At 45.5% G+C, this 25917-nt stretch overlaps 2 protein-coding genes across 3 annotated transcripts; one reads left to right on the top strand and one right to left on the bottom strand.

The window, feature by feature from the left end:
- The first annotated feature begins 1895 nt into the window (after positions 1-1895).
- Positions 1896-7953, top strand: LOC106586337 (frizzled-5). The gene has a single exon (XM_014173518.3). The coding sequence runs from the start codon at positions 2887-2889 to the stop codon at positions 4636-4638; it is 1752 nt and encodes a 583-aa protein (XP_014028993.1). The 5' UTR covers positions 1896-2886; the 3' UTR covers positions 4639-7953.
- A 106-nt stretch (positions 7954-8059) lies between these two features.
- Positions 8060-25917, bottom strand: LOC106586338 (cyclin-Y-like protein 1). Of its 2 annotated transcripts, XM_045707364.2 has the most exons (11): positions 25848-25917; positions 24889-25069; positions 19233-19313; positions 16028-16071; positions 15123-15217; positions 14995-15030; positions 14786-14837; positions 12447-12566; positions 10342-10508; positions 9061-9223; positions 8060-8590 (listed from the first exon to the last, which is right to left on the bottom strand). In XM_045707364.2, the coding sequence occupies exons 2-11, from the start codon at positions 25043-25045 to the stop codon at positions 8474-8476; spliced, it is 1032 nt and encodes a 343-aa protein (XP_045563320.1). In that variant the 5' UTR covers positions 25046-25069; positions 25848-25917; the 3' UTR covers positions 8060-8473. The 2 variants fall into 2 exon arrangements, with proteins under 2 accessions (XP_045563320.1, XP_045563321.1); XM_045707365.2 differs by lacking the exon at positions 25848-25917 and having other exon boundaries at positions 19239-19313; positions 24889-25841.

The following is a 25917-nucleotide window of genomic DNA, read 5'->3' as shown; positions in this document are numbered from 1 at the left end:
CATGGACCTGACTCAGAGGAGACTGATATTCAGGACTATTCAATGGACCCCACAGTTGCTAGTCTTCTGGATGGCTTCAGTAACACCACCACTGCTGACTTCTCTGCAGCCCGGCCCACCCAAACTGCTCCCACTACAGTCCAACCTGCTTCCTCCAGTGTCAAGTCTGCTGCCACCAATACCTGGCCTGCTTCACCCACAGCCCAGTCTGCTGCCAGCCATGCAAAAAAACTTGAATGGCAACGCGTCACTAGTTTCCAAATAGACCCTGCTGGAAGTTTCCATGTAGACCCTGCTATACTCCAGCCCTTTTTATCTTCTTTCTAAAATTAGGGTCATCGAGTAAATCAGATTGAGCGTTAGCCCACGGTTGTTCTTGTGTGTCACAAACCACTACCTTCCTTCCCACTGGGCACACCTGGCTAAAATCAATGTTGTTCCCACGTCATTTCAATGAAACTACGTTGAACCAACGTGGAATAGACATTGAATTGACATCTGTGCCCAGTGGAATGTGATGTATTTATACTTATTTCCCTCATTAAAATGCAAATCATTTTATAATATTTTTTTCATGCATTTTTCAGTTGTTTTTTTGTTGTTATTCTGTCTCTCACTGTTCAAATAAACCTACCGTTAAAATTATAGACTGATCATTTCTTTGTCAGTGGGCAAACGTACAAAATCAGCAGGGGATCAAATACTTTTTTCCCTCACTGTATATCAGGTAATATGCAGTCCACAAGAAACTGCAACAGATAACTGAATATTTAAGATACTAATTGCAAGATACTAATTGTATAGTACAGTAATAAATCAACCTCATTAGAACAACACTTCTACATGTTATGATTATGCTACCATAATTGTTTTATTAACTTAGGTGATCTTAAATTCACCAATGTGAAAAATAACACTTTTGGAGACTATAGTGGTTGTTTAGAAATGTTATTTCTGCCCGAGGCGGGATCGATCTGGGGACCTTAGGGTCCACTCTTCCCCTTCCTCTCCCCCCCCCCCCCCCCCTTAACTTATTATTGTTCCCCAGCTTTGGCGCTTGCAACACCAGGATAGTGGGTTTGATTCCCGGGACCACCCGTATGTAAGAATGTACGCATGCATGACTGTAAGTCGTTTTGGATAAAAGCGTCTGCTAAATGGCATATAATATATTATTATTATATGAATTCGTTTTTCCTGACCATGTGTAAAGCTGAGACTGAACCTAGGGACCTATAGGAAGTGATGTCAAGTGGATGTAGTTCCTTTTTCTGCAGGTGTGTGTTGATCATTCAGGCTGCATTTTAATAGCTAAGCAGACGAGTTTCATGCCACTTCATTCCTTTGCTGGAATAGGCCCTTAGGGTAAACACATACACTATACAGGGACCCATGAATACACACACATACCCTCTCCAAGACAATCCCCACCCTTCATTTGTCCCTACATTGACTCTTTAGCTATTTGTTTGACCCACGGTGCATATACATATACAACCTGCTGGCTGCATCCATGTATTATGTGAAATCCTGTATTAGGAGTACACTACAGTAGGGTCTTGCAGCCATCATCTGGGTCACATTTCCCCACATACTACTCAAAAGGTTGTATTCATCCCACAGTATACATCTAGAGTATGGCATATTTGGTGTGTGTTATCATACTTGATTTTTTTCACCGTCATACTTTTCCTTGAAGTGCAGGTGCGTTATGTCTCCAAATGCCACCTGTCCCTCAACATCCGGTGGGCTACATCTTGGTCCATAAATTAACTGATTTGGTCAATATTGCCGCCCACAACTCAGGTCCTGATTGGCACAAAAGGTACAAGGGGCGAGGCGTTGAAGTGCGAGTAGGCGTGGTAAAACTATCCAAACAGTCCTGGGCAATGAAACCGAGTGCTGGAGGACTGGCGCTCTGGATGAGGTGGGCGTTCTGTGCGTTCTGTAGCGGGACGAGAGTGGTCTCCTGAGTTATTTCGGCTCGAGCGCAGTGAGATGTGTAGCGCAACACAGTGATACCTGCTAATATCATTGGATACAAATTTGGAAAACAAGTGCTTTAGTTTGGAATAAACGTCTTTGTGGTTATCCAAGTGATCGGACAAAGGAAAGCGTAACGAGTTTCCCAAACTTTGGATAGAGAGCAGTGTAAACCTGTTTTCTACCTCTACATTAGGACCCCGAGAACGGCTGCATAAAGAGTGGATTCTGTTTTTATTGGATTTTAATCAGGACTTCAAATTAAACACATTATTTTACTAACATTTCTTCAAACATTTTTGCTTCCAACTCTTTTTATTGAATAGAGAGCCGCTGTGACCGAGGCACGGGTGACTTCACCTGTCATGCGGAATACAAACTGTAGGAATAGGAAATCGTTTCCGGATTAAGCCTGCGGTTACAGTTGTTACATTTATTGGCGCGTGACCTAACTGCAAGTAAAGGGGAAATTCATTTTCAACTCATGTAATTGTAAAGCTTGGTGAATGATTTACAATTCGACCCCCTTAGACCCTCGACTTGGTGCTTTAGTCCATCTTTCGAAATCCTCACATGTTTAATTGATTCGTTGGATAAAACAACAGTGAACGTTTATTTAGATTTTTTCCCGGACCTTTACAGCATTTCTAAAATCACCATGGTTCATTCGAAAGGTGCTCATGCTGTTGGAACAGAAACGTGTGGTCTGGAATGAAACTTGGTGATTTATAGAACAGAGGACTCTGGGCATGCTGCTGGAGCAATTACTCTCTCCTGGGATTTCATATTTCCGAGATGCAGTCATAAATTAAAGGAAGGACTGAGCTGAGAAAATACTCTAGTCCACAGCACACAGTGCAATTTTTCTACCTATATTTCTTTCTGGAAATATCCCACTTTCCAATGGCGACCACAGTAAAACCCCCGCTATGCGGTGTCGTCCGTTGGCTGCTCGCGCTGCTCCTCTCCCAGCTGCCCCGGCTCGCGCAAACTGCCTCCAAGGATATAGTGTGTGAGCCCATCACGGTGCCCATGTGTAAGGGCATCGGATACAACCTCACCTACATGCCCAACCAGTTCAACCACGACACCCAGGAGGAGGTGGGCTTGGAGGTCCATCAGTTCTGGCCTTTGGTCCGCATCCACTGCTCCCCAGACCTACTCTTCTTCCTGTGTTCCATGTACACCCCTATCTGTCTGCAGGACTACAAGAAGCCCCTGCCCCCTTGCCGCTCTGTGTGTGAGCGGGCCAAGCGAGGCTGCTCCCCCCTCATGATCCAGTATGGTTTTGAGTGGCCAGAGAGGATGAGCTGTGAGCAGCTGCCTCAGCTGGGAGACGAGACTCTGTGTATGGACCAGAACAGTAGCGAGACCACCACCCTTTCCCCTCCCTTGCCCAAACCCACCCCCAAAGGCACCCGCCGCAGGCAGCCCGCCCCCAAGCCCCCCGTCCCCCAGGAGTGTGACCGGGACTGCCGCTGTCGGGACCCTCTGGTGCCCATCAAGAAAGACGCCCACCCCTTATACAACCGTGTCCACACTGGCCCTGTGGATAACTGTGCCCAGCCCTGCCACCACCCTTACTTCTCCCAGGACGAACGCACCTTCACCACTTTCTGGATCGGCCTGTGGTCCGTCCTGTGCTTCGTCTCCACCCTGACCACCGTTGCCACCTTCCTCATCGACATGGAGCGCTTCCAGTACCCTGAGAGACCCATCATCTTCTTGGCTGCCTGCTACCTTTTTGTCTCCCTGGGCTATATTATACGACTAGTGGCGGGTCACGAGAGGGTGGCGTGCGCTGGGAGTGGAGACCAGCAGCACATCCTGTATGACACCACTGGCCCACCCCTGTGTACCCTGGTCTTCCTGCTCATCTACTTCTTCAGCATGGCCAGCTCCATCTGGTGGGTGGTGCTCTCCCTCACCTGGTTCCTGGCCGCGGGCATGAAGTGGGGCAACGAGGCGATCGCTGGTTACTCCCAGTACTTTCACCTGGCTGCCTGGCTGATCCCCAGCGTCAAGTCCATCGTGGTCCTCGCTCTGAGCTCTGTGGACGGAGACCCAGTGGCGGGGATCTGCTACGTGGGGAACCAGAGTCTGGAGAGCCTGTGGGGATTTGTGTTAGCTCCCCTGGTGGTCTACCTCTTCACCGGCTCCCTGTTCCTCCTAGCGGGCTTTGTGTCTCTGTTCCGCATCCGCAGCATCATCAAACAGGGAGGGACCAAGACAGACAAACTGGAGAAGCTGATGATCAGGATTGGATTGTTCACGGTGCTTTACACAGTTCCTGCTACTATAGTAGTAGCCTGCCTGGTGTACGAGCAGCACTACAGGCCTGGTTGGGACCGGGCTCTATCCTGCTCCTGTCAGGCTGAGAGACAGAGGCTGGGCCTGGGGCCCGACTACGCCGTCTTCATGTTGAAATACTTCATGTGTCTGGTGGTGGGGATTACGTCTGGCGTGTGGATCTGGTCCGGAAAGACCCTGGAGTCGTGGAGGAGGTTCACCGCTCGCTGCTGCCTCTGCTGGGCCTCCAAGCCCACCACACCCCCCTCCATGTACAGAGAGGCCAGTACGGCCCTCACAGGACACCCCAGTGCGGCCCTGCCACCAGGGTCCTACCACAAACCTGCCCTGCCCTCACACGTGTGAACGGGACCCTAGAGGGTAGAGGGGCCACGAATGCACGTGTCCAGTGATAGCCCCCCTGTCCTATGTGTGACTGTGAACGTGCCTCACCTGGACATTGGACAAGATGGTGACTGTGATAAAACACCATACAGCTCTCTGGAAGGAAAAGGGACAGAGGAAAAGGAGATAACCAAGTAATTCCACAGGTTCTGAATACAACATTTATCGACCAACCAGCCTCACTAGCTCTTCTTCTTGGAACATGAAGAACAGACACAAATGTGTTTTAACAGGAAAGAAATGGGACGTTTGTATCAAATGAACTCTGTGGTACTTCTGATGCGCCTTGCTGCTTTGGTAAAGTACCACTACTTCAAAAGAGCCACTAGAACATTCTCTGAGAGGGGGAAAATGGAGATGTGTTTTATGTGTGTTTTTATGTGTATAAACCAGTACTCCTGTCGATCTATCTGGACCATTAGAGATGACTCACTATTTATTCCTGTATACAGTACCAGTCAAACATTTGGACACCTACTCATTCAAGGGGTTTTCTTTGTTTTTACTATTTTCTACATTGTAGAATAATAGTGATGACATCAAAACTATGAAATAACACATATGGAATCATGTAGTAACCAAAAATGTGTTAAACAACTCAAAATATATTTTAGATTTTAGATTCTTCAACCACCCTTTGCCTTAATGACAGCTTTGCACACTCTTGGCATTCTCTCAATCAGCTTCACCTGGAATGCTTTTCCAACAGTCTTGAAGGAGTTCCCACATATGCTGAGCTCTTGTTGGCTGCTTTTTCTTCACTCTGCGGTCCAACTCATCCCAAACCATCTCAATTGGGTTGAGGTCGGGGGGTTGTGGAGGCCAGGTCATCTGATGCAACACTCCAACACTCTCCTTCTTGTCAAATAGCCCTTACACAGCCTGGAGGTGTGTTGGGTCATTGTCCTGTTGAAAAACAAATGATAGTCCCACTAAGTGCAAACCAGATGGGATGGCGTATCGCTGCAGAATGCTGTGGTAGCAATGCTGGTTAAGTGTGCCTTGAATTCGAAATAAATCAGACAGTGTCACCAGCAAAGCACTCCCATCCCATCACACCTCCTCCGCCATGTTTCACGGTGGGAACCACACATGTGGAGATCATCCGTTCACCTACTCTGTGTCTCACAAAGACACGGTGGTTGGAACCAAATATCTCAAATTTGGGCTCATCAGACTAAAGGACAGATTTCCACCGGTCTAATGTGCATTGCTCGTGTTTCTTGGCCCAAGCAAGTCTCTTCTTGTTGGTGTCCTTTAGTAGTGGTTTATATGCACCAATTCGACCATGAAGGCCTGATTCACGCAGTCTCTTCTGAACAGTTGATGTTGAGATGTGTCTGTTACTTGAACTCTGTGAAGCATTTATTTGGGCTGCAATTTCTGAGGCTGGTAACTCTAATGAACTCATCCTCTGAGATAGAGGTAACTCTGGGTCTTCCTTTCCTGTGGCGGTCCTCATGAGAGCCAGTTTCATCATAGTGCTTGATGGTTTTTGCGACTGCACTTGAAGAAACTTTAAAAGTTCTTGAAATTTCCTGGATTGACTGACCTTCATTTCTTAAAGTAATGATAAACTGTCATTTCTCTTTTCTTATTTTAGCTGTTCTTGCCATAATATGGACTTGGTCTTTTACCAAATAGGGCTATCTTCTGTATACCACCCCTACCTTGTCACAACACAACTGATTGGCTCAAATGCATTAAGAAGGAAAGACATTTTACAAATTAACTTTTCACAAGGCACACCTGTTAATTGAAATGCATTCCAGGTGACTACCTCATGAAGCTGGTTGAGAGAATACCAAGAGTGTGCAAAGCTGTCATCAAGGCAATGGGTGGGTACTTTGAAGAATCTCAAATATATTTTGCTTTGTTTAACACTTTTTTGGTTACTACATGATTCCATATGTGTTATTTCATAGTTTTGATGTCATCACTATTATTCTACAATGTAGAAAATAGTCAAAACAAAGAAAACCCCTTGAATGAGTAGGTGTCCAAACTTTTGACTGGTAATGTATATGATGCTCTATAAAATATTATGGATTGAGCTGGCCCAGAATGCCCCCATTATTCAGGGTATTTTGCATTGTGGACACTTAGTTCGTACTGGGAGAAAACAAAACAACTCGAGGAACACTGATAAAAATATATATATTTTATTTTCAGCATAATCCCCAGTGATTTAAATCACAATATTCTGTATGAATCAAGTACATATGTGGTATGGATGTGTTTGTATGCTGCTCGAGTTGAATCAATCAGTATGTACCAATGCACAAAATCTTTGCCATATTCTGCCTGGTAAATCCAGCTTGGTTGACGGGCCGGTCTGTGAACAACCTAGCCGGTCAGTACAATAGTAGGATGAGGACCTCTAGCCCAACTGTTGACCAGTTGCTGGACTGGAGTTATGGTAAAACAGCCTCCCAAGAGGTAATCAGAGTATGGATGTGGAGCAATGTACCAGTAAACAACAGTTATGAAGCCTTATACTTTTCTCAAACAGTGTATTATTTTATTTTAGAAATCAATGTCAAAGGTAGCCTCTAAAAACCACAAGCTCCATAATAGCCATTGCAGTAAATGTAGTGCTTTGGAATAACCTTGATACGGAACATGTTGTAAAGTGGTTTGGAGAGTCCCAGGCCAGAAGAGAGTCGTCTCAAAGTGCACCTGGCTTTTGCTCAGTGAGTCCTTTGCCATTGTGTTACTACCCCTAGTGGTACACACAGGAACTGTTCACACCAACCCAATGGTGAACTTATGTATCTCGTAGGGCTCTGTATACATTTTCAATGACCGTGTCAGTACTTATCTTGTGAGTTTTACAAGTCAGAGGTTTACAAAAAAGGGCAAAACAGTTGATATACTATCATCTATAGGAACTGTGGTGGAGAGCCAGAGTATGGTTGAACCAACTCTGGGTGAACCAAAACCTTGTCAAGTTGCCTTTTTCTGCCGTTCTACTCTGCTGTGCTTGTCCAAGTTGTCGTGTGCCTCATTGTTTTTCCTAACCAGACTAATGTGTAAATGGTCCAGTGTCTGTCTGTTTAATTTATTAGCCTGTTTCCTCTGTGTGTGTTCTACCCCATCATTTGTAAATCTGCTTTGGCATCCTTCCATAGATGAGTCTGGACTGCATCATTGTGTGTACTTAATTCTTCAAGAATGAAATGTCAGATTTTTTTTTATAGATATTTATGAAAATGCATTCTTTCACTCGTTTCTTTTGTCTCTGACTGATAGAGAATTAAACTGTGGACCAATCTGTTTCTGAGTACGTGTCATTTGATGTGTAAAGTAAAATGTACATTTTAACAATGCGCTGTGCCACTCTTGCATAGTCTCATCTCCACTCCATTGAAAGCCACACGGATGTTTCATGATTAGTGTTTATTTAAAATACTCCATCTGCAAATTATTTTTCCATTTAAAAACAGAAAAATGTCACAGCTAGCAGCCTACATAGTAAGCAATTTTTTTTTTAAATAAACAGGAAAATAGTATTTTCTCTCTGTAGTGAATAAGTTATTTTGCACAGGGTCTGGGACCGGCCAGTCAGGGGAGTGGGCATGAGGGTCTGCCAACGACAAATCCCTGAGAGGGGTTGGTATGGGGTTTGTGGCGAGTCATGGTCAGGTATCCTGGAGTGTTGGTTGGTTAGGCTGTAGAGGTCAGATATTGGTGTCGCTGTCCAGTGAGCACAACATTGGAGTATGGCTGTCCAATAAGAGAACAGCATTCGAGTGACATTTGTCCAATGAGAGAACAGCGCTGTAGTATGGCTGGCCTATGAGAGTACAGCATTGGAGCAGCGGATGCCCACCAGGTTGTCAGCGCTAAAGGACCTCCTCATGGCTGCTCGGCTCCGGTCCTTATACTTGTCCTCACACAGTCTGGAGATGGCCTGAACACACACATGGATGAGTGACTAGTCACTGTGGCTTCAAACCTAATGGACTGGTTAAATTCCCTTTCTACTATTCTTATGTCTCCCTCTCTGCTACCATCTGTTCTGTGACGCATTCTCAAACCTCTACTGATACCTGTAAGCTCCATCATAGCCCTCTCCCACCCACCACCCCGCATTGCCGTACCTCCAGTTTCTGTGCCATTATAGCCCTCTCCCACCCACCACCCCGCATTGCCGTACCTCCAGTTTCTGTGCCATCATAGCCCTCTCCCACCCACCACCCCGCATTGCCGTACCTCCAGTTTCTGTGCCATTATAGCCCTCTCCCACCCACCACCCCGCATTGCCATACCTCCAGTTTCTGTGCCATTATAGCCCTCTCCCACCCACCACCCCGCATTGCCATACCTCCAGTTTCTGTGCCATCATAGCCCTCTCCCACCCACCACCCCGCATTGCCGTACCTCCAGTTTCTGTGCCCTCTCGTTGCCGAGTGTCTCCATGGGGAAGCGGAGGTTGTTGTCGTCAGCCAGAGAGCGCAGGTCGAAGTAGTACTTGGCATAAACACTAGCTGGGACGTTGATGTTGAACTGCAGCAGCTCCAGGAATTGGCGTTCCATCTCGTTCCTGAAAGGGGAGAGAGCGAGGGAAACATGGTTAATATACACATTCCTATTAAAAGTTGCTCTTAGGCACAGCTATAGGATCAACCTCCCCAAATGAAATCCTAACCCTGACAATCAGTGGGGGAGAAATGCCAAATGGACTTTAGATCAGTGATAGGGGTAGCTTCATCCACAGGCAAGCCCTCAGGGCATCAATCTAACCAATAGCAAACTCCACTTGTCTTTCCCTGGAGCAGCAAGGAGAACGGTACATGAGGGCTATTCATTCTAACTGTCCTGCAGTGAAGACCATACTGGCTTTCTGACAGAGCGGCTTGCTTCAGGTATATCATGTCTCTCCTTGTACGGATTCCCCTCATCATCCTCATCTTCACGACAATGAATAAGAGCAGCAAGCCTGTCACCATGGAGACAGCATCCAGGATTTGTGGGAAAGGAGACATGAGAGGGCCAGGGTGGTTGAAGGTTGGTGTGTGTGTGTGTGTATATATTGGAAGGCTGGTCTCCCAGGGAAACTAATGGAGCGGGCGAGGGCTGGGGCCATTATGTAGTAGTGGTGAGAGCCACTCCAGACCCTCCCTCCCCTTACCCCCGCCAGTCCTCGGCCCAGCTCACAAAGAGCACTTCAATGGAGATGAAACTAGACCGCGAGAAGAGAGCACACACAGAAAAACATGTACACACGTGTACTCTTAAACAAATGAGACATACAACACACTCTAAAACCTACTAGAATGATGACCAGTAGTGTAGTGAGGAGCAGCCTACTGATTGCTTTGAGATTGCCGTACACAACCTCACTCAGCCTCCGTGCCCCTCTCCCTCTGTAGTCTCCTCTCAGTTTGATCCTAACACAGGGGCCCACATCACACAGCCCTGATCAGAGCTAGAGACAAGACTACTATACCAGTCTACAGACCACTGCCCAATGACTGATCATCAGACCAGGAAGGCGGTCTACGTCTGTCCTCCACCTGGACATGACTCAAAAGAACTCCTCCTTCAATGTGAAAAGATGATTTCAGAACCAGCACAGCAGGGTTCAGGTTGGCACAATAGTGACAAAAGGCTATATTGTGTGTAATGACTCTATATAAGTGACAACTGTGGCAGACGTACATGTCCTCCACGGTGATGTCTTTGAGGATCTGGCAGTAATCTACGTTCCAGACAGCCTGGTCGTCCCACACCTTGGAGGCCAGCAGGATGGCTCCCAGTACAATACGCTTCCAGTTACATGGACAGATGTCCATCTCAGCGTAGGTCAGCAGACGCTCCAGGTACACCTGGTGAGGTAGATAAACCTGTGCTGATAAACCTGCGGTGGCTATTTCACTTCAGAAATGGGATTGTCACAACAAAGAAATTCAGTAAGCGCAATCAGTGGGTAACGGCATGTTATTGATGATTGGTTCTAATAAATCACACTGTAATAATCAAATGCAGGTCTACTCTGTTCATTGAGATGAGGCTCTGTTCACTTGACTTGCTGTGCTTTATCAATGGTTTAATACTTTGCCGCCCTCTGGTGGTACATTAGTGCAGATGCAGTTAATACAAAATCAAATCAAACTTTGTCACATGCACCGAATACAACAAGTGTAGACCTTACTGTGAAATGCTTACAAGTCCTTAACCAACAGTGCAGTTCAAGAGTTAATAAAATATTTAAAAATATTTAAGTAAAAAATAATAAAAAGTAACAATAACAAGTCAGTGTGCGGGGGTACAGGTTGGAGGTAATTTGTACATGTAGGTAGGGGTGAAGTGACTATGCATAGATAATAAACAGCAAGTAACAGCAGTGTACAAAACAGATGGGGGGGGGGGACAATGTAATAGCGCGGTGACCCTTTGATTAACTGTTCAGCAGTCTTATGGCTTGGGGGTAGAAGCTGTTAAGGAGCCTTTTGGTCCTAGACTTGGCGCTCCGGTACCGCTTGCTGTGCGGTAGCAGAGGAAACAGTCTATGACTTGGGTGACTGGTCTGACTGGGCCGTACGCACTACCCTCTAGCGTCTTATGGTCAGATGCTGAGCAATTGCCATACCAGGCGGTAAAGCAACCGGTCAGGATGCTATCGATGGTGCAGCTGTAGAACCTTTTGGAGGATCTGGGGACCCATGCCAAATCTTTTCAGTTTCCTGAGGGGGAAAAGGTTTTGTCGTGCCCTCTTCACGACTTTCTTGGTGTGTTTGGATCATGATAAATTGTTGGTGATGTGGACACCAAGGAACTTGAAACTCTCGACCCGCTCCACTACAGCCCCGTTGATGTTAATGGGGGCCTGTTCAGCCCGCCTTTTCCTGTATTCCACGATCAGCTCCTTTGTCTTGCTCACATTGAGGGAGAGATTGTTGTCCTGGCACCACACTGCCAGGTCTCTGACCTCCTCCCAATAGGCTGTCTCATCGTTGTCGATGATCAGACCTACCACTGTTGTGTCGTCAGCAAAGTTAATAACGGTGTTGGAGTCGTGTTTGGCCATGCAGTCGTGGGTGAACAGGGAGTACAGGAGTGGACTAAGTACACACCCCTGAGGGGCCCCAGTGTTGAAGATCAGAGTGGCAGACGTGTTGTTGCCTACCCTTACTACCTGGGGGCAGCCCGTCAGGAAGTCCAGGATCCAGTTGCAGAGGGAGGTGTTCAGTCCCAGGGTCCTTAGCTTAGTGATGAGCTTCGTGGGCACTATGGTGTTGAACGCTGAGCTGTAGTCAACAAACAGCATTCTCACATAGGTGTTCCTTTTGTCCAGGTGGGAAAGGGCAGTGTGGAGTGCGATTGAGATTGCGTCATCTGTGGATCTGTAGGGGCGGTATGCGAATTGGAGTGTGTCTAGGGTTTCCGGGATGATGCTGTTGATGTGAGCCATGACCAGCCTTTCAAAGCACTTCATGAGTACCGACGTGAGTGCTACGGAGTGGTAATCATTTAGGAAGGTTACCTTCGCTTTCTTGGACAACAATACCTAGCGGACCATATCTACAACACAGGAGATTGGTGGAACCTTATTCGGGGAGGGCCTTGTGTTAATGGCTGGAGCAGAATGGTATCAAATACATCAAACACACGCGCCGTTCCAGCCACTATTATGAGCCCTCCTCCCCTCAGCAGACTCCACTGATCTATTGTATCCTTTCATATACGTGTTGATTAATCATGTATACGAGCTGATACGTGGGCGTATAATGGGTTTTGATTGTGTTGTTGCTGACTGGACTCACCAAGGTGACGATGGCACACTCTGCAGTGAGCTGTGCAGCGCTGAACAGAGTTCTGACAAAGCGGTAGATGAGTTTGTGTTCGGGGTCCGTACGAGAGTAGTCACCAGGAACCTGCTCTCTCTTCAGGGAGAAGACCGTGTTAGACACAGATACAATATACACCAGTGGGGGCTGCTGAGGGGAGGACGGCTCATAATAATGTCTAGAAAAGGAGCGAATGGAATGGCATTAAACCATGTGTTTAATGCATTTGATACCATTCCACTCATTACCACGAGACCGTCCTGCCCAAATAAGGTGCCACCAACCTCACATGATACACCAGCCCAGATTCAACACATTCAGTCTTAAGTGGCGTAGAGACTACTCTCAACAAAACACAGTTGAAGTCAGAAGTTTACATACACCTTAGCCAAATACATTTAAACTCAGTTTTTCACAATTCCTGACATTTAATCCTGGAATAAATTCCCTGTTTTAGGTCAGTTAGGATCACCACTTTATTTTAAGAATGTGAAATGTCAGAATAATAGTAGAGAGAATGATTTATTTCAGCTTTTATTTCTTTCATCACATTCCCAGTGGGTCAGAAGTTTACATACACTGAATTAGTATTTGGTAGCATTGCCTTTAAATTTATAAACTTGGGTAAAACGTTTCGGGTAGCCTTCCACAAGCTTCCCACAACAAGTTTGATTAATTTTGGCCCATTCCTCCTGACAGAGCTGATGTAACTGAGTCAGGCTTGTAGGCCTCCTTGCTCGCACACGCTTTTTCAGTTCTGCCCACAAATTCTCTAAGGGATTGAGGTCAGGGCTTTGTGATGGCCACTCCAATACCTTGACTTTGTTGTCCTTAAGCCATTTTGCTACAACTTTGGGAGTTTGCTTGAGGTCATTGTCCATTTGGAAGACCCATTTGCGACCAAGCTTTAACTTCCTGACTGATGTCTTGAGATGTTGTTTCAATATATCCACATAATTTTCCTCCCTCATGATGCCATCTATTTTGTGAAGTGCACCAGTCCCTCCTGCAGCAAAGCACACCCACAACATGATGCTGCCACCCCCGTGCTTCACAGTTGGGATGGTGTTCTTCGGCTTGCAAACCTCCCCCTTTCTCCTCCAAACTTAATTATGGTCATTATGGCCAAACAGTTCTATTTTTGTTTCATCAGACCAGAGGACATTTCTCCAAAAAGTACGATCTTTGTCCCCATGTGCAGTTGCAAACCGTAGTCTGTCTTTTTTATGGCGGTTTTGGAGCAGTGGCTTCTTCCTTGCTGAGCGGCCTTTCAGGTTATGTCAATATAGGACTCGTTTTACTGTGGATATAGATACTTTTGTAACCGTTTCCTCCAGCATCTTCACAAGGTCCTTTGCTGTTGTTCTGGGATTGATTTGCACTTTTCGCACCAAAGTACATTCATCTCTAGGAGACAGAACGCGTCTCCTTCCTGAGCGGTATGACGGCTGCATGGTCCCATGGTGTTTATACTTGTGTACTACTGTTTGTACATTTTGTAAAAAAAATATATATTCTGAGGTCTTGGCTGACATCTTCTGATTTTACCATGATGTCAAGCAAAGAGGCACTGAGTTTGAAGGTAGGCCTTGAAATACATCCACAGGTACAGCTCCAATTGACTCAAATGATGTCAATTAGCCTATCAGAAGCTTCTAAAGCAATGACATCATTTTCTGGAATTTTCCAAGCTGTTTAAAGGCACAGTCAAATTAGTGTATGTAAACTTCTGACCCACTGGAATTGTGATACAGTGAATTATAAGTGAAATAATCTGTCTGTAAACAATTGTTAGAAAAATTACTTGTGTCATGCACAAAGTAGATGTCCTAATCGACTTGCCAAAACTATAGTTTGTTAACAAGAAATTTGTGGAGTGGTTGAAAAAAAAGTTCATGACTACAACCTAAGTGTATGTAAACTTCCGACATCAACTGTAAATAAAATATTTAAGTAATTTCTAATTTTAGGTGAACTAACATCAAACCTAATGGGTTTATGTTGAGTTTCCTACTAGCTAAACTAAATATTATTCAATCCCCCTGCAGTGGTGTGTTTTATGCTGAAATTGGAGCTAGAGGTGCACTGGGCTGGGCTATGGCATAAAGTTACAGTGTAACGTCTAGAAGGGAGTGGGGAGACTGACTGATGCCAGATATTGATGTAGACAAGGGCAGACACACCAGTACAGCCAACAGTAGATCCACTGCAGATCTCTGTTTGGATGTAAACCTATATTAGAAGCTATTCTTTGGAATACATAAGATTCTGCAAACCCAGAGTGGATTATGGCAAAACTGGAATAGCCCACTCACCGATAAGGGGTGCATCTTCTCATCGAAGATGTCCAGTGACCTGTCAGAGTCCCTGAGACAGAGAGGAAGAGAGAGATCACCACTCTGAACCACACTGTCCCAAACCCCAATACACAGACATTTTGCCAGGCCCAGAGACCACCAACAGATCTATAATACCTACTACCTATGTATACTCAAAATGAACAAGTCAAAACACTGCCACTCACCTGTTTTTAATGTGGTAGTATATCGCTAGTGTAACACTGGAAGAGGAGAAAGATAATTCATTAGGACCTGTGTTCAACTAGAAAAGGTACATGTCTTGTATGTGCATATGAAGGTAGCAGGTACCCACCATTTTATTGTGCTTTTCAAGTTGGGCTGGCTGACCGTGCTGTCATCTATAAAGATGGTGGAACAGGAACTGTACTTCTTCGAGAGAGGAGAGGTCTGCAAAAGGAAATGTGTGACATTCAGTGGAAGTTGTCTTGGAAGTCAGACAATGCTATATTGAATCCCTTTGAGGTAATTGATGCTAACGCTAGCCTGTGGTGGCTATAGCCAAATAATGACATCACCAATAGCTTGCAGTCACTACTGACAAACTACTTCCAAGGTAAAAGGTTAGGTTTGAAATGTGGGTGAACTAGGCTATGTAATCTTGGGTCAGGACAGTCACTATAATACAGAAGTGTAGTTGAGGCAGGACAGTGGACACACTCAAAACATTCATACCAGGTCTCCTGTTTAATTGTGTTTGTCTTCTAGCTGACCGGACACCCCAGCCACTTACTACAGGGGCCACAGTCTGTTCTGTTCACCACAAGCACATAGGCTACATGAACAGACAAACAGTAGGGTATTTGACCAGGTCAAAAAGTCTTGGCAATTAGTTAGTTTCCACAGTGGGGATATTAAATAGAGGTCAGAGTAAACAAAGATTAAGAGGGCAGCCATAACGTCAGCCATCCCTCTGCTCAGATCCTATAAAAGCTGACCAATCAGGTATGATGTCAGAGTGCCATTTGCATATGTATTAGTTTGGTGTTGTCCTCCAGAGTAGGGACACAATGTTTTGGTGTCTCATCAGCCAGAGCCACAGTGCATCCGATAACCCCAGGTGACAATGACATCATACAGCTAACTCTGGAGCATGTGATGAATACACACAGTAGTCCCCCCCCCCCCCCCACACACACACACACAAAACCTTAATTATTGTTGGTTGACAAAAACTCTACCTAACCATTAAATACTTACATGACTAACATGGTTTATGTGATTGCTTTTCCTCTTGTCTTGCACTGGAAGGAACAAGAAAATAGGCCATGTCAGACTCAGACTAAACAGTCACATGGAAAGGGAAAGGATGAGGAACAGTCACATTGAAAGGGAAAGGATGAGGAACAGTCACATTGAAAGGGAAAGGATGAGGAACAGTCACATTGAAAGGGAAAGGATGAGGAACAGTCACATTGAAAGGGAAAGGATGAGGAACAGTCACATTGAAAGGGAAAGGATGAGGAACAGTCACATGGAAAGGGAAAGGATGAGGAACAGTCACATGGAAAGGGAAAGGATGAGGAACAGTCACATGGAAAGGGAAAGGATGAGGAACAGTCACATGGAAAGGGAAAGGATGAGGAACAGTCACATGGAAAGGGAAAGGATGAGGAACAGTCACATGGAAAGGGAAAGGATGAGGAACAGTCACATGGAAAGGGAAAGGATGAGGAACAGTCACATGGAAAGGGAAAGGATGAGGAACAGTCACATGGAAAGGGAAAGGATGAGGAACAGTCACATGGAAAGGGAAAGGATGAGGAACAGTCACATTGAAAGGGAAAGGATGAGGAACAGTCACATGGAAAGGGAAAGGATGAGGAACAGTCACATGGAAAGGGAAAGGATGAGGAACAGTCACATGGAAAGGGAAAGGATGAGGAACAGTCACATGGAAAGGGAAAGGATGAGGAACAGTCACATTGAAAGGGAAAGGATGAGGAACAGTCACATTGAAAGGGAAAGGATGAGGAACAGTCACATGGAAAGGGAAAGGATGAGGAACAGTCACATGGAAAGGGAAAGGATGAGGAACAGTCACATGGAAAGGGAAAGGATGAGGAACAGTCACATTGAAAGGGAAAGAGATGAGGAACAGTCACATTGAAAGGGAAAGGATGAGGAACAGTCACATTGGAAAGGGGAAAGGATGAGGAACAGTCACATTGAAAGGGAAAGGATGAGGAACAGTCACATTGAAAGGGAAAGGATGAGGAACAGTCACATGGAAAGGGAAAGGATGAGGAACAGTCACATTGAAAGGGAAAGGATGAGGAACAGTCACATTGAAAGGGAAAGGATGAGGAACAGTCACATTGAAAGGGAAAGGATGAGGAACAGTCACATTGAAAGGGAAAGGAGTGAGGAACAGTCACATTGAAAGGGAAAGGATGAGGAACAGTCACATTGAAAGGGAAAGGATGAGGAACAGTCACATTGAAAGGGAAAGGATGAGGAACAGTCACATTGAAAGGGAAAGGATGAGGAACAGTCACATTGAAAGGGAAAGGATGAGGAACAGTCACATTGAAAGGGAAAGGATGAGGAACAGTCACATTGAAAGGGAAAGGATGAGGAACAGTCACATTGAAAGGGAAAGGATGAGGAACAGTCACATTGAAAGGGAAAGGATGAGGAACAGTCACATTGAAAGGGAAAGGATGAGGAACAGTCACATTGAAAGGGAAAGGATGAGGAACAGTCACATTGAAAGGGAAAGGATGAGGAACAGTCACATTGAAAGGGAAAGGATGAGGAACAGTCACATGGAAAGGGAAAGGATGAGGAACAGTCACATGGAAAGGGAAAGGATGAGGAACAGTCACATGGAAAGGGAAAGGATGAGGAACAGTCACATGGAAAGGGAAAGGATGAGGAACAGTCACATTGAAAGGGAAAGGATGAGGAACAGTCACATGGAAAGGGAAAGGATGAGGAACAGTCACATGGAAAGGGAAAGGATGAGGAACAGTCACATTGAAAGGGAAAGGATGAGGAACAGTCACATTGAAAGGGAAAGGATGAGGAACAGTCACATTGAAAGGGAAAGGATGAGGAACAGTCACATTGAAAGGGAAAGGATGAGGAACAGTCACATTGAAAGGGAAAGGATGAGGAACAGTCACATTGAAAGGGAAAGGATGAGGAACAGTCACATTGAAAGGGAAAGGATGAGGAACAGTCACATTGAAAGGGAAAGGATGAGGAACAGTCACATTGAAAGGGAAAGGATGAGGAACAGTCACATTGAAAGGGAAAGGATGAGGAACAGTCACATTGAAAGGGAAAGGATGAGGAACAGTCACATTGAAAGGGAAAGGATGAGGAACAGTCACATTGAAAGGGAAAGGATGAGGAACAGTCACATTGAAAGGGAAAGGATGAGGAACAGTCACATTGAAAGGGAAAGGATGAGGAACAGTCACATTGAAAGGGAAAGGATGAGGAACAGTCACATTGAAAGGGAAAGGATGAGGAACAGTCACATTGAAAGGGAAAGGATGAGGAACAGTCACATTGAAAGGGAAAGGATGAGGAACAGTCACATTGAAAGGGAAAGGATGAGGAACAGTCACATTGAAAGGGAAAGGATGAGGAACAGTCACATTGAAAGGGAAAGGATGAGGAACAGTCACATTGAAAGGGAAAGGATGAGGAACAGTCACATTGAAAGGGAAAGGATGAGGAACAGTCACATTGAAAGGGAAAGGATGAGGAACAGTCACATTGAAAGGGAAAGGATGAGGAACAGTCACATTGAAAGGGAAAGGATGAGGAACAGTCACATTGAAAGGGAAAGGATGAGGAACAGTCACATTGAAAGGGAAAGGATGAGGAACAGTCACATTGAAAGGGAAAGGATGAGGAACAGTCACATTGAAAGGGAAAGGATGAGGAACAGTCACATTGAAAGGGAAAGGATGAGGAACAGTCACATTGAAAGGGAAAGGATGAGGAACAGTCACATTGAAAGGGAAAAGATGAGGAACAGTCACATTGAAAGGGAAAGGATGAGGAACAGTCACATTGAAAGGGAAAGGATGAGGAACAGTCACATTGAAAGGGAAAGGATGAGGAACAGTCACATTGAAAGGGAAAGGATGAGGAACAGTCACATTGAAAGGGAAAGGATGAGGAACAGTCACATTGAAAGGGAAAGGATGAGGAACAGTCACATTGTGCTTATGAGAGAGCATAGAAGAGTCACTTACAGTAGCCTAAGTATCATCTCTTTACATAGCGTGCTAGAGCAGAGACATTGATGGTGGAGAGGGCGAGTTACCACCGTACCAAGTAGCTAAAGCGCAGAAGACGAGAGTTTGAGACGTGTGCCGTAGGGACTCTCACGGCATCATGATCATGTCTCGTGTGATGATGTGATGGAGCAGAGTAGATTACTTACACTCACAGTCTGTCTGGGACTTGCTGAGGAAGATGGTGCTGACTCGGGCATGGTTCGATGGGTGGGACTCCTGGGCCACTTCTGGAACACACAAAGTCACCATGGAGCAATAGAAAACAGTAGATAAAAGGGGGATAATGATACAGACAGTGTTACTGAAGAGACTGACTTGTTCCATGGTTAGTGATACAGAGAACAGCCTGTGTAAACTTTTAGTTCACCCGAGGCCAGCATGTTGACCCGAGGCCAGCCTGTTGACCCGAGGCCAGCATGTTGACCCGAGGCCAGCATGTTGACCCGAGGCCAGCATGTTGACCCGAGGCCAGTCTGTTGACCCGAGGCCAGCATGTTGACCCGAGGCCAGCATGTTGACCCGAGGCCAGCATGTTGACCCGAGGCCAGCATGTTGACCCGAGGCCAGCCTGTTGACCCGAGGCCAGCATGTTGACCCGAGGCCAGCATGTTGACCCGAGGCCAGCATGTTGACCCGAGGCCAGCATGTTGACCCGAGGCCAGTGAGAAGAAAATTAGACCTGATGCTCCATAAAGACAGTGCAGTGACCTGAATGCATACCATTACCCAATTAGATGAATGCATGAATGAATACATAAATTAAAACAAAAAGAAATGTGTATAGGACAGCCAGGCTATGTAACCAAACACTCTTGGACAGCAGCAGCATCGCATACTAAACGATGCAGATCGATTTGATGACCTCATTTGAAACCTCACCACATAATGGGTCCATTACACACAGGTTCAATGGTTAGACTGAGCAATTAGACAACCTGAACCAACCGTAATGTATAAACAGCTGCCTCTCTGTCTGGGATTGTGAGCCCCTGGAGTGGAACGTGGCAGGCAGGGCCAGGGGGATATCAGGTCAGGCGGGTTGGCTTGGCAGAGCCAGCGTACCCCCTGTCCACTCAGGCTGTGGCAGGGGGATGGTGGTATGGGACTGGCAGGGAGGGGGCAACAATGAGGCCTTTGTCTGGGGTCTCTGTGGAGAACACTGGGTCCTCTCTCCTTAAGCTCCACCCATACTGGCCAGCATGCTGAGAAACAGAAGGTGGAGCAGAGAGGAGGGGTGCCTGTGCCAGTCATGCCTGCCCATCTGCAGACATGCTACCGAACAGCGTGTGTGCTTTGCAGAGCATAGAGAAGTGTCATGGACAACTTGGACCAACAGGTAAAACCAGTGGAGCTGTGGTCCAACCGTTGTCAATCCGTAGGGTACTGGAGGTACTGGAGGTCATTTTTTGGTAATAAGCAATTTGATATTACAACAGGTCTTTAAATCTGTTACAGTCACTGATCAAATTGACTCTTAATTTGACCACTAAAATATTTGTGATTTGGTGGACCCCGGAACAGAAAAGGTTGAGAACTGCCGAGGTAGACTTGGTTGCAACACGGTGTGACATACAGACTTCTGCCACTACCGATCAGATAAATGGCATGCTTTCTGGGATTGTGAGCCCCTGGGCTCCCGAGTGGCACAGCGGTCTAAGGCACTGCATCTCAGTACTAGAGGCATCACTACAGACCGTGGTTCGATTCCAGGCTGTATCACAACCAGCAGTGATCAGGAATCCCATTGTGCGCCGCCCTATTGGCCCAGCGTCATCCGGGTTAGGGTTTGGCCGGGGTAGGCCGTCATTGTGAATAAGAATTTGTTCTTACCTGACTTACCTAGTTAAAAGGTTAAATAAAATACAACTCAGATTAGAGTAGGTCAGACACCATCATGTGATTACTGCATCCTAGATAAGATGGAGCCTCAGCTCCCATACCCAGCCACACAGCTCCTCCCTCCACTAGCATCTACCATTCACGCCCTGACCTCTACATGGACTGGAGTCTTCCTGCCGGGGAATCCCATGCCCGCTGAGCACTGTCTGTGCCCGTCATGGTATTTCTGTCCCGGGCTCCACTGCTCCAGTTTAAGAGGTATGCCACTGCCATGTGATGCCAGGAATGGGATGTGGAGTGAAGTTGGAGCCAGGCAGGCATACAGTATCTCTCAACAGTAAGGAGGGCAAGCCATGGTTAGCATGTTACCCACTAGCCTATACATACCCACTACTGCAGTAGTAGGCCTATATGAGAATCTGCCATGCCCCTGGACCTACTACTCTGCTGCAGCAGTCATAGGTCTTCTGGGTCATAACCAGTGGTCATACAAACTGGATACAGAGATTACTTCATTCAGCCCCCTTCACTCGTATTAGTCCCATTTTGCCATGGCTCATACTGTGTTCTTATACTATCCGAGTGACTTAAAATCAATGGGGTCCCCATGCCATGTTTGAATTTTAGTGTTGTGATTCAGTGATGTAAATGCGAAAGCACGACCGTCACTCACTGCTCCGTTTTTCCTCTATGTCACTGGCACTCAGAGGCTGCGTGACAGCGAAGCCTAGTCTGCCTGGCCTGTTTGTTCTTACATGCTACATAAACATATTTCTAGTATCCACTTTGCTCGCGCTGCGAGCCGCTCCAATAATTAAAACAAATGTAACAGAAACCACATCAAATGTTATTTCGCCGTGATGGAGATGCGCAGAACAACGGACAGAAACACCTACACGATTCAGGTGGATGACGTGTTTTGAGTTCAAATGTTGCATGTACAGCCAACTAGCGCAAAACTAATATTGCGATATGCAACAATCGATTTTTTTTCCGCCATTACTAGTAATCATCCAAATATGATTAACTTAAGTGATCGAGTAAGAACGATAATAGCCTTCTTTATTGTCTGCTTGTGCAGAAATGTGCTTTGAGCCCTAGGCTCTAGGCTGAAGGGACAGTAGGCAGGCAGGCAGAGCAGACAGCACTGATAACCGCTCTATTGATTAGAGGAAAGTCCTTGCTGTGAGATCAATGGCCTACTGGCCTTCACAGTTCAGACAGCAGGGTGTGTGGGCTGCCCGAACCAGGGTGAGCAGGCTGTGATGGTGATGTAGTCTATTGTGCTAAAATGTGTCACTGGCGCTAGGCCGAATAGTGGCTGTCTGAAGTCTCTGCACATGGTGATAACTCTCTAAAACTTCTCATTTCCTGGCTCTCACAAAACAACACTTTGGCATGAGTGGCCCTTATCAGGTGGTCTACCCTCAGTTAGTCTACTACTCTTTATCATCCACCTACAGCTGGTCCTAGACCTGTGATGAAAAGCTGGAGGACTGTCTTCATAATAGTGTTGAGCAATTAGTGCTTTTGAGGTCGGTTCGGTATGTTATTTTAAAAATAAAGATTTTCGGGTTTGGATAATTGTTTTTAAACATGAAATGGATTATGTGGGTTGAATGCTGTAAAAACACAATAAAACAATGAATAAAAGTCCCATGACAGTAGTGACTGCCATACCCATGACACTTATCAACAATCAGTTATTCACAGTATTCAATAAAATATATTTCAGGTTGTGTATTTAACATGTTTTATTTGATAACTTGTATTTCATTCCAAATCATCTCTATAGAGCTGTTTCCTATGCTGTCTAACAAAACCACTATTTTAGTAGTTCAAAGTAAATAAAGAATACTTTTGTAACTGTTGAATACCAATTATTAATCACTTAGATCATGTATTTTCAGGTAAAGATGCCTCATGAAAAAACTGCTCTCTTGATCGTGGATTCTTCTGTCTCCTATGTAGCAGGCGTAAAAGAAACAGACTGGACAAGTTTAGCAGTCAATGGACTACGGTCATTGTAGTTAATTATCAAGTTGTCTGCGGTAAACTGTAGAAACTACAACTCCCTTCTACATCACATCATTTGAGCTTGATCTGATTTATCTCTAGAGAAACTGCAGCACACATTGAGCTCACCCAACAACAACAGAAAACATGGAATTGAAATAATTTAACCAGTCAGTCAATTTGTTGTTTAAAAATGAAAAATAACCGACATTTCGGTAAAAAAAAAAAAAATCTCAGCATTACTACATAAGGACACAAAGGGAAGGACCATCTAACCCTGGGTCAGGGTTAGCCTTACAACAGCTGGGTCCAACACACTAGGCTTAGTGCTAGTAGACAGGCAGACTCTCTCTCTCTCGCTGAAGTCAAAAATAAACCTGGGGGGCAAGGGAAAGTGCTCTCTCAAGGGAATGCCTCTGTCTGTTACAGTAGGGTGGGTAAGGCGTTGCAGAGATTAGTGGCTATATCAAGGATTCAATCATCCGTTTATGGCAAGGACTGCTAAAACAAAACATCCTTGTAACATTGCTGCAATTCTTTCATGAGGAGGATATCCCAAGCTGGAAGGCAATGAAATTACATGGGTGTCATCCATAGACAAGGGGTCTTATACTCACTGAGGATTAAAATAGTTATACTGTAGCTACGTAACACTGCTTATCAGAGCATAGTGTACATAGTATTGGTTTAAAACAGCTTTTCCCCTTGTATATGATGTGTGTGTGTGTGTGACTGAGTGAGGCAGCTGTCCTGTGGTATAACGTCATCAGGATGCCTGGGATATCTGGCAGATTTGGGGAATAGATTCTTGGGGGTCTGTGCCATATTACACCAACCAGCCAGCCTCACCATGCAAATGGCACCCTATACCATAGTGCAGTACTTTTGACAAGGGCCCATAGGGCTCTGGTAGTACACTAAATATGGTCCTTTGTAGTGCAGTTGGTAGAGCATAGCGCTTGTAACGCCAGGGTAGTGGGTTTGATTCCCGGGACCAACCATATGTAAAATGTATAAATGCATGACTAAGTCACTTTGGATAAAAGCATCTGGTAAATGGCATACACTCACTAGCGTTTTAGGTACACCCATTTAGTACCGGGTTAGACTTTGCCTCCAGAACAGCCTGAATTCTTTGGGGCATGGACATGTTGCTCAATTGGTATCAAGGGACCTAATGTGTGCCAGGAAAACATTCCCCACACAATTACATCAACAGCCTATACTGTTGAGACGTTTTTACATTTACATTTTAGTCATTTAGCAGACGCTCTTATCCAGAGAGACTTACAGTAGTGAATGCATACATTTCATACTTTTTTTTTTCTTCCCGTACTGGTCCCCCGTGGAAATCGAACCCACAACCCTGGTGTTGCAAACACCATGCTCTACCAACTGAGCCACACGGGACTGAGACATTTAACATTTACATTTAAGTCATTTAGCAGACGCTCTTATCCAGAGCGACTTACAAACCAGGCAGGATAGGGCCATGTTGCAGCAGATGACAACACCGGGTTCCACTCCTATAATGCTGCTTACGCCAAATCCTGACTGCCATCAGCATGATGCAACAAGAACTGGGATTCGTTAGACCAGGGAATGTTTTTCCACTCTTCAATTGTCCAGTTTTGGTGTGCATGTGCCCACTGGAACCACTTCTTGTTTTTCCTCTGACAGAAGTGAAACCCGGTGTGGTCGTCTGCTGCAATAGCCCATCCGCGCTGTTATTTGCCTGGCTCAAACACCCCTCCTTCCCAGGCAGCCTCATCACAGCCAACTTTATGTGCATGTAATTCAACTGGCTACAGACCTGAGGGAGATGTATGAGAAATGGTGTCCTCACAAGACTAAATGGGTGTAAAACTAATCAGAATATTGTACCTTTAGTATCTCTACTGCAGCAACTACAGCAGCTAATCCCAACTGTGCGAGCGTGACACCTACCATCAGGCTCCTCTCTGTCGCTAATGTGCTGCAGGTACGGGCCGGTGTTCTCTCTCACGTTCGTGCTTATTTGGTAGTCTTCCTGGCGGTCCGCCAGTTGCCTTGGTAACGTTGGGCTTCTCTCCGGGGACACGCAGCATGCTATCGTATTCCCCATTCCACACGAGGAATAACTTCAATACTATTTTAGAATCAAGAGTAGTGCAAAATTCCTTCAAATCAACTATGCCAGCTAGCTAGTTTCAGCTATCAACAAATACATACGCTTATCATACAGCTACAAAAAAAACAGAGAAAATATTAAATTATAAACCAAATTGCTGACAAGAAATCAATAAATTGCACTTCTGTCCATGAGGGTGTGCTTGCGTGCCTGTTCTCCTTCCGCACCATACATTAATCAAGATTGCTGGCTGTGCAATAAAAATAAAAAGCGATGTTTCTTCGTGTATACTATATTAGTTACATTGAGCAAAAACAAGGTTGCTCGCTACTTGTAACACCGAGGTCATCAAGAAGCTGTTTAAACCCGAGCAATACAAGTGGGTGCCCATTCATCCATTGGGCATTCCTTTACAAGCACAGTCAGCTAGCCAGCAAGCTAGCTGTAGCAGCAACGGAACACTGTCTGTATGAGCGATTAGCTAGTCCCTTTAAAACAATATAACTATTTTATGCATATGCAACTAGTTTCCAACCGTCGATTCCCAATTGTCCGAAGTAAATTAGATCTCTCACGCCAGTCCCTTCTTTGATTCCCAATCCCAGGATCAGACTCCAACTCTATCCCGAGGCTTGGTGTTCACGTAGCTGCCGTCTTGATAAAGAAATCAAAGCCGGAGCGGTTTAAATCATTTATCGAAGTCAATCTGGTCAAGTCTTCTCGAAGTTCATCTTCGACCCCACCCCCCTAACTTTCGGACTCAGGATCCTCCGCCCCACCGGCCAGTTCTACGTACCGCTCGCTGCCACTACCGCCATCTGTTCTGAACACCGCAACAAGGCATGCACAGTTGACCCACCCACTTA

Source organism: Salmo salar, chromosome 25, assembly GCF_965601325.2.
Source record: "Salmo salar chromosome 25, fSalSal1, whole genome shotgun sequence".
Classification (NCBI taxonomy): Eukaryota; Metazoa; Chordata; class Actinopteri; order Salmoniformes; family Salmonidae; genus Salmo; species Salmo salar.
This window is presented reverse-complemented; position numbering and strand designations above follow the sequence as displayed.